The 9,195-nt window shown below is 48.8% G+C and overlaps 3 protein-coding genes across 3 annotated transcripts; 2 read left to right on the top strand and 1 right to left on the bottom strand.

Annotated features, from left to right (window-relative positions):
* Nucleotides 1–4,241: 4,241 nt before the first annotated feature.
* Nucleotides 4,242–4,806, bottom strand: hhtA (histone H3; the record flags this gene model as incomplete). Its single annotated transcript, XM_025619946.1, has 2 exons — nt 4,242–4,519; nt 4,590–4,806. Coding segments are annotated over 2 exons (495 nt in total), but the record flags the coding sequence as incomplete, so codon positions are not given.
* Nucleotides 4,807–4,930: 124 nt separating this feature from the next.
* BO87DRAFT_370674 (uncharacterized protein) lies at nt 4,931–5,584 on the top strand (the record flags this gene model as incomplete). The annotated part of the gene is made up of 2 exons (XM_025622038.1): nt 4,931–4,972; nt 5,038–5,584. The coding sequence occupies 2 exons, from the start codon at nt 4,931–4,933 to the stop codon at nt 5,332–5,334; spliced, it is 339 nt and encodes a 112-aa protein (XP_025474089.1). The 3' UTR covers nt 5,335–5,584.
* BO87DRAFT_381216 (histone H4) lies at nt 5,584–6,244 on the top strand. The gene is made up of 3 exons (XM_025624477.1): nt 5,584–5,667; nt 5,765–6,040; nt 6,100–6,244. The coding sequence occupies exons 1-3, from the start codon at nt 5,658–5,660 to the stop codon at nt 6,123–6,125; spliced, it is 312 nt and encodes a 103-aa protein (XP_025474088.1). The 5' UTR covers nt 5,584–5,657; the 3' UTR covers nt 6,126–6,244.
* Nucleotides 6,245–9,195: the final 2,951 nt, after the last annotated feature.

The following is a 9,195-nucleotide window of genomic DNA, read 5'->3' as shown; positions in this document are numbered from 1 at the left end:
TGTGGTTAGTGTGGCTTCTAGAAGGCAGATGATCCATGGATCACTAAGCCTGCTCGGGCCTAGTGGACCACTGCCTGCCTAAAATGGAAGGCGGGCAGGCCCAGCTGGCGGAGGGATTCCGACGGCATAATTCCAGCGATGCAGCACTCATCTGCACAGCGTCAACGCATCCGCTCGTTTGGGTGATATGTCCGACGTCGTCTGATCCCAGGGTCATTCGTGGACCGTGTGACTGTCTGAGTGTGTGACAACTGACAAGGCTAGGCACCAGCTAGTCTGCCGGTCAACATTAATTAGTGTCCTACTTATCGTAGTGCTGATATTGACTCCTGAGACAGGAGTCATAACAAATCCTTGCTAACAAGGAGTTGACCGTTTCAAACTTGCATGGCTTTTCCATCGTTATACATGGGAGGCTGACACTCTAGCCAGGCACAGATGACACCATTCACCGCATTATCTGAAGACTAAGTTCATATTGCTGATCACTCAATCAAGATTCATATCAAGAAGTCTGCCGAGGTTGCGATCTGTCGGTCATTCCGTTGACCCACTCCCTTAAGGTTTGCTTTGAGGAGCTGATGAATCTTGTCTCACGCAATGCGAGTCATTCAGTAATGATTACTAATGTCTGGCATAAATGGTAAAAGAGACCGATGAACTACGGAGAACAATCAATCTTGAAGTCATGGACCGTACGCACGAACCGCATCAGCCCCAGAGGCACCTGCATGTTGGTTATTAGAGGTCGCGATATGGACGAATCTGTGACAGGTATCGGTTGCTCTGATATTGGGTTGCATTGACCGATTTTTGATCCTCCATTCTCGTGCGATGGATTACGAGGTGGGACATGGCGACAATTCCGACAACGGGCTAGATCAGGCTCCGATCGCGCACATCGTGTGTGATTGTGATGTATCAAACTTCGGGCAGTCGCGCTTGCAATCTATTCAAGCTGTGGTCTTGTTGCTTTTTCAGGCAGCCTGGTCGCAGACACGGTCTGTGCTCCGAATGAAACTCCGACCCCGGTCTCTCTCTGCAGCATGTATCTACCTCGTACTTCTTTTGTTGGGCCTATCGTAGAAATTATCGGGTATCTGCATCGCTTGTTGGACCAGCGGAGATGCAATATCCTGGGTAGCACGATATCATTGGCTTTGAGAGATGAAGTTACTTTAGTTGTAGACGATCACTAGCCTAGCGCGATTTCAAGGTTTGGATTATCCGATTGCGCGTCGGTCGTAGCCGGTGATATCTCGATACGGGCAGTTTTCGTGCTGCTCAGCTGAAGAGTTTGATCGATCGGCTAAATTTAAGTCACCGCAATTTGACCATGAATCATGGCAACGATAATAATGTTGATCCAGCTGGCTATGTCGATCATCGAAGTTAGATCAATTCCATCTCCCAGGCTACTGATGAACCGTCACTTTATTGCGAGCGGAGGTTAGGTATGTTGGACACATATATTACCAGATCCTGACTCGGAGTCTCAGCATGTTCCGAAGACAAGAGTTGTCGCGATATCGATGTGCAGTGAACGTGCTGATTTACCTACAGATAGGCATAGTGTGTGAGTAACAGTCAAGCAGCTAACTTGGCTCATTGCCAATGCAAAACAGATAGACGCACCTTTAATTACCAATGTGCTGTATACCCAAGACAATGTGGTTACCCCCCAGAAGTAATACTCGTGGTCAGAATATCGATGTGGGCGTCGACCAAGAAGCGTGTTGTTGGATAAGCAGCGTGCCTTACCCCGGACCGGCACAACTCAGTATGTGCGCCATGTCAGGTCTCTCCGAGACCCTCTCTATGCCTGAGGCAATACTAATCAAACAGGCTTAGTGACATCTATGTGGTTTTTTCTTATAGGTTAGATGAAAAATCAGTCTCTTTTTCTTTCGTTAGTAGTACTGCAATGATCTGACGACGGTTGTATATATCTTCGCGACTGGCCCGATAAGAGTAAGTATAGTAGCGATTACGACTCATGAATCGGCCCTACTATGTATTTAGCTTTCACTGATCTTAGGGAGGAGATAATGATACTAGCAATTTCCTTCCCTAATGAAATGCAATTATCGCCAACATCCTTAAATCCCTTTAGAAATTGCCATACATCAAACACGCTACTATCCGTGCTATCGCCAATCTGCCTATGATGATGCGGGTTAGGTCTGTTCCCGCCGCCCCGCCCGATATGCGTCTGAGCAAACGTCATGGTCTTCTGTGCAGAACTACTCCATATACGCAGACTACTGATCGTATTTTAGAAACTGGAGTGAGGGATACAGTATCATCAAAATCCTAATGGACACTCTTGTATCATCGAGATAAAGAAGTTTTTCCTATTCCCTCTACGAAGGCACATACACTGACCACCTACTGGACTGACAAGATACTCTGATAACGACCGCGTCGACCACCAAGCATTCAGTACTCTCCAACAACTCGAATTCATCCAACACCATCATTTAAAACAATCCTCAACCTCATCATTGCCACACTATTACAATAGCCTCTCTCCCATGGTACCAAAGCCAATTATACAGGATAGCCAGTCAACGAATCTGCAGATAAACGGGATGCTGCGACCCGGCGGCCCGGAGTCAACCTACCTGTCCTCGAGCCTTCCAATTATATTCTCCGATGATGATCACTGTTCGCCTGAAGCTTCAGCAAGCACATCATTGATCACTCGTATTTATCCTTTTGCATATTATTCGCATAGCTGCCGTTCAAGTATTTCGTGGCTATCGTCGCGCTGTATGAGAGGGATACTGGTGGGGTACTAATGTAGTGGTCATCGCATCCCGACAAGATTCGATAATTGTGGTGGCGAATTGGCGACTTTGGCCGCTTGTTAGGCGTCTCAGCGTAATGAAGAACATTCGAGAGAATATCCCGGATATACTGTCAAGAATAGATTGCCATTGATAGGGATCAATCCCTCTGCTCTATGTTCTGCGGGCTCGGATGTAGGGAGAAATACCCTGGTCCAGCAATGCAAAGGCAACGGAGTCCTTTGTAGAGGATTCCCATATTAGGGATACGCCATCGTAGAGCCAACTGAAAAGAGGATGCAAGACAGCTGCACATACCCGTTCGGTTATTCCTTGAATTGCGAACTACCTCCCAGTCCTTTCAAGCTCTTAACAGGGATTGTCATCCGCGGCGCGTAATGTAGGCCGCCTCTCACCCAATACCCATTCTACCCTCGACCCTACTTGGAATAGACGCGAAACGTCCGCATCGCGATGATATGTAAGAAACCAGTTTTTCATCTACACAGTAGATGTATGAATCATTATCCTTCAAGCTAGTACACATAACTACCGCCATAACACTGATATGTCGTACTGCGATTTGCTGCTAAAATCACCCACTCGATACCCCTACCCCTAACCCAGACACCTGCTGACCCCCTTACTGTGGCGAACCGGTAAGTCGCAGGCAGTATTCGGTTGTGAACCAAATAATGCCACAAATCACCCGCTCTTCTTGCTGTCGTCATCCAATTTTGACTCGGTATGTTGCAGTTAGCCATGGAAATTAATGGTCTAGTATCAGAGATAATCTCGTAGTCTTTGTTTCATTGTAACACTATGATAAGGAGTGTACGGAAGCGGTGGTAAGAATTGAAGCATCGAACGCCAACGTTACATTGCTGGAAATATCACACGGTCGCACATTCAGACACTTATCATCATGTAGGAAGAACGCAAGCCCAGCAAGTCACTAGTGCCTCTTGCGAACTGCAGTAGTACATCTTCAAGTCCATCAACCCTGCAGCGTAGATCTGCCGTAGTACTGTAGCCGACCGGGAGTAGTTAGTGTACGGCCACCCACAACAGGCAGCACTAGGCTGCGACCGTGCCACTATGCTACGCGTTCTACAAGAGTACAACATCGCGATCTCAAACCGGGTTGGATTGTTTCATAGATACTGCATTTCGCGTCTATGCCATCCGGTGGCGCTCCCGAAGGAAGTCACGTCGAATAAAAGCTTTCTTTAATGTACATATTCGGATGCATCCCCATGATCAATTCCACCCAGCCGCTGAATCGGCAGCTACTATTTATTGCGCAGCAAGAAATAACGAAAACCCAGTGCTGAAACCCATTGAAATTCGCAAACCCATCATGTATCGCCAGTAGTCATGAAAATTAAAGAAAAAGAAACCCCGTTATCGCCTTCCCAACCAGAAAAAAGAACCGACTCATTAGAAGTAAATCTAAGAGCGCTCACCACGGAGACGGCGGGCAAGCTGGATGTCCTTGGACTGGATGGTGACACGCTTGGCGTGGATGGCGCACAGGTTGGTGTCCTCGAAGAGGGAGACGAGGTAGGCCTCGACGGACTCCTGAAGAGCACCGATGGCGGAAGACTGGAAGCGGAGGTCCGACTTGAAGTCCTGAGCAATTTCACGGACAAGACGCTGGAAGGGCAGCTTGCGGATCAGGAGCTCAGTGCTCTTCTGGTAACGACGGATTTCACGCAGAGCGACGGTACCTTTGGTAGACTGTTAGTTGACTGTTCGACCAGGCACTTTGCCACTTTGGGGTGATGAGTGTATACATACCGGGCTTGTAGCGGTGAGGCTTCTTGACACCTCCGGTGGAGGGAGCGGCCTTACGGGCAGCCTTGGAGGCGAGCTGCTTACGGGGAGCCTTGCCACCAGTGGACTTACCTATATTGAGATGATAGTTAGTGGTGATGTTCCTCAAGTGAGACACGGGTGTCGCGACCATGACGCGGTCAAGCGACACGAAGAGAAAGGACAGTGAGGTTGCACTTACGGGCAGTCTGCTTAGTGCGGGCCATCTTAGTGGATTAAGTTTGATGGATTTAGTTGTTTTAGAGATGGAAAGATGACGTTGAGGATGGAAAATTGATGAAGGTTGATAGATAAGGGTGGACGGGATGAGGAGATGGAAGAAGGATGGAGGAGGTGGGTGGGGAGAGGTATTTGTAGTAAGCGAAAGGGTGGGTGGTGATCTGGGTTTGCCAGCAAAGGGAGGGGGCCTTAGCGTGCCGTTCCTTTGATCGAAAAAGTGTTCGGAAAGCAGCACACCATAAGCCGTGATTTCGGGACTCACTTTTCGCTGGGAAAATCAAAAGTGCCCAAAGGCGGTCAGTCCCCGTTCTGCCTGCTCGGAGCGCTAAGCGAGCGCCCTAGTGTCCGCCAGCCAATAGGAAGCCAGGATCACGGATCTAGAAGCTGCCCCTGCCTCACCTTGATCCCAACCTCAGGCCCGGAATGTGATCCTATCAACCTGTTGGAGAGGCTCATGGCCATCGACAGGAATGTCCCTGACACTCTCTGACTGCTGATCTAGGTGGTTGGGAGCATTCCTGTGGGAATCAGTCTCATCCCAGCGGAATCATCCCTGCCCGGTCACGTTGCCGCCAGATCAGTCCGCTGGCCGGGATCCTGAACTCTGATTGGTCGATCCGCCCTCTAGCGTGTGATTCCAACGCCCTCCCCGCGGCGCGCCTTCTGCTATACAAATATCTCCCGTCCCATGGATGCTCTCTGCCCTCTTCCTTTTACATCCATCTCACTCTAAAACGCTTAACTATCTCCACCATCTTCACCCTCAACTCTAATTCAACTTTATTTCCGTTTACTTTTTAGACAACCTTCACAATGACTGGCCGTAAGTTCATCACTTCCCATCATGGTCTATCTATCTCGATAGATCGTCCATGCTTGTCTACACGACCGGCAGTGACTGACTTGACGCGTCTCTACAGGTGGAAAGGGTGGAAAGGGTCTCGGCAAGGGTGGCGCCAAGCGTCACCGCAAGATCTTGCGTGACAACATCCAGGGTATCACCAAGCCCGCTATCCGTCGTCTCGCTCGTCGTGGTGGTGTCAAGCGTATCTCTGCCATGATCTACGAGGAGACCCGTGGTGTCCTCAAGACCTTCCTTGAGGGTGTCATCCGTGACGCCGTCACCTACACTGAGCACGCCAAGCGCAAGACCGTCACCTCCCTTGACGTCGTCTACGCTCTTAAGAGACAGGGCCGTAAGTACTATCTGTTCTGGCTTGGTTATGTCCAACGCGTCTAACATACATTCCTTTAGGTACCCTCTACGGTTTCGGTGGTTAAACGCCTTTTCTATTTTCCTGCTTGTTTCTTTTTAGCCATCCTGCGCGGTCGGCGCGTCAGTTGTCCTTCCGCAGCGGTGACGCGACGAGTTGCTTTTTCGGGTTGGTTCATGGTATGACTGGGACGTTGGGGTGTTCTTGATCTTTTTATTACAAGTATCATGGGTCTGGGTTTGCTTTGTCGTATTTTATTTACTATTACACGCGTCCACTACTGGTCTGCTGGTGGTCGTGGTTGAATTTCTGTATCATAGCGGCCTTTTACGCTTCGGCTGGTGCCATAGGCTAAAGAGGATCGTGCGACCTTGACGCGATCCGATATGAATACAAACGGTCGAAAATGATCACATCTTTCCATTGTATGTTTGTAGCTTCGCAGTGTCTTTTCTGTCGCAGTATGGGTGTCGCATTTTGTTTATGGTGCGGCTTGCGTGCTGTTCGTATACAGTAGTCTCATAGTCGAGCGTTTGGTTTGTTCATAAATAATTATTTTTACGAGAATGTCAATTAGTAGAGTGCATCTTAGTTGTTATACCATAGTCTACTACAGTATATGAAATCAATCCCCTTTTTGCTTGTGCAATTCGCTTGTTGTGTATGGTGGTTGACGCGCTACGCGTTCTCCGGTGGTTCCGCTGTTTTTTGATGCCTGAGGCATTGTATCATCATTCTCGTCTTCATGGTCATCACCACGACGAGACCAGCGATTTGATGGCAATAACTGGCGTTTTTAGTGTATCTAGGTCTTACAGGTGCTCTTACATTTTGTTTGTATGCTTTTTTATCTGCTATAGATGATGTAGTTGTGGTATTGTTGCTCGGTAGCTGTGATCTATAGGGTTATCATATCTCGGATACATAGAGCTCAGACCCTACCATTATATATATAACCAACACATCATTTCACCAATATCAATCCATCAACACCACGTATAGTAGTCAAGCCAACACCACAAACTACATGACGAGCCATACAAAATAGATGACAAAGCTATGTAATACCAACCGGATCAATAACAGGATCACACTAGCATCACACAAGATCAATCAACGACAATCGACATTGGCGGCATGATACCAGCAAAACAGGACCATCTACGGCATTTAGTGATACGTTCGTAGGAAAACTAGCACCAATAGACGTGTTCGAGTAGTAAATATAAGGTGATCTTAGTATATTTTAAGCAAAATCACAGTATCAAGTCCAGCACCTTGATCAAACCCTCTGATCTAGTACATACACACAGTATATCGAGCTCCCTCCCAAGTTGAACCCAGCTCCGGGGTTGAACCCCCGAAAAACACCGAAACACCCCGAGCCCGGGGACCAACCCGCCCCGACCCGACCGACAGGGGGGTTCAACTTAAACCCGCAGCTCTTCATACTCTAAACTCCGGTTGATGGCCATTTGAGATCGTTGATGTTGCAACCATCATGCATTGTTATGACATTTAATTATAAGGATATTATTCTACAGCCTATTAATAACCCGCCCAGATAGCAGATCAGAAACAAAACGCGCGTTGTTGCTCGTGATCGGCCACTTTCATGTCACTGGTATCCAACCATCCATCCAGCTGCTGCCCCAGGCCAACAACACCCGCTTACCTGAACAGGAACCACGGTCACGGGGACAGCAGCGCGTCACGACACGCTCTGTCGCGTTGAGTTTCATACTATGGTCATTACGCGATGGATATACCGCTGTGTGTTATTCCACGGAGCAAAAAGATCCATGCCCTGCATGGATATTCTCCAGACAATATGAATACTCAGACGGACATAGCTCCAATGCTATACATAACGAGCAGCAGCACGGCAGTAGCTGCAAATGCTTAACTGTGGATAACTACACACTGCTACGCACATGGCCGTGTCGCTGGCATCCCCAAGAGAATGGTTGAATACAAGGTGCTCAAACCAAAGACAACTGGCCCATGACCCTACAGGCTTTGAACCCATCAGAGACCAGCACCACGCGTGGTAGCAAGATAACGGTAGGATAGATATGAGGCCCAAGAAAGCTCTCTCTCCTCCACTCTTACGCGAACTTAATGCAAATCCATCGTCGATGCTACTTCCTGGTGTCATGGCTCGGAATAAGCCATAGGCTGGCTGCACTCTTCTCTTAGCTAACCCGAAGTGGGCTCACTGCCCTACGAGCAGCAGTCACGTCGAGAGACTGGCAACAGGGCCGCATACCCTCCAGGGGCAAGCAGAGACATAAGGCACAGCTGATGTACACAGCGCAACTGCGTTCCAGGCCCATGTTGCCTTGGTCCCCCGACGAGCAAAATAGCTGGATACGTAGCCCTCTTCCCTACTCGATCGCCATAACCCAGTTCCGAAGACACCCAAAGGCCACTCTACCTACGCCATCACGGAAACCATAGCCGCGAGCAGTAGGCGTACAACGGATGAAACTACATACAACGGATCATGGGGACTGCTCGACAGATGGCAAAGGAATTGCGAGTGGACTGGGTAAAACCCTCTGGGAAATACTGCAGGATGGCCACACGACTACTCGCAGCCTTTGGTTAGATCCAGCGAAGCATAGGGTCCACAGGTGACCCAGTGTCGCGAAGGGTCTTCAAGTTGTCTCGCCCACCGCCAATGTCTTGAAAAGAGCATGGGGTCACCCAAGAACGTAATGCGTGTGGATATCAACACTGGGAAAAGTCCAGCAAGGGAAGCTCCATACCTAATGATTGACCCAGGCTTCCGGATCCTACATAACAGTTCACTAATATCCACACAATAACCTGCTACTAGGATCACAGTTTCAATGCGCAGATCAAACCATGTGATCGCTTAACCATCAGTGATATTGCCCTGAAAGAATGGAACAGACAGGAATTCTCAAATTATACGTCACCGGTCCGTCTCTGTATTGTTGACATCCTGGCGATAATGACCCGAGTATCCTGCCCTGGTGCATTGCCCAGAGGTTGGGCCCAAAGGACCCGCACTCGGTAATGATCCTTCCGCAGGTTCACCTACGGAAACCTTGTTACGACTTTTACTTCCTCTAAATGACCGGGTTTGACCAACTTTCCGGCTCTGGGGG

This window comes from Aspergillus neoniger, assembly GCF_003184625.1.
Source record: "Aspergillus neoniger CBS 115656 unplaced genomic scaffold BO87scaffold_63, whole genome shotgun sequence".
NCBI classification, from domain to species: domain Eukaryota; kingdom Fungi; phylum Ascomycota; class Eurotiomycetes; order Eurotiales; family Aspergillaceae; genus Aspergillus; species Aspergillus neoniger.
Note: the sequence above shows the minus strand (reverse complement) of the source record. Positions and strands in the feature narration are given on the sequence as shown.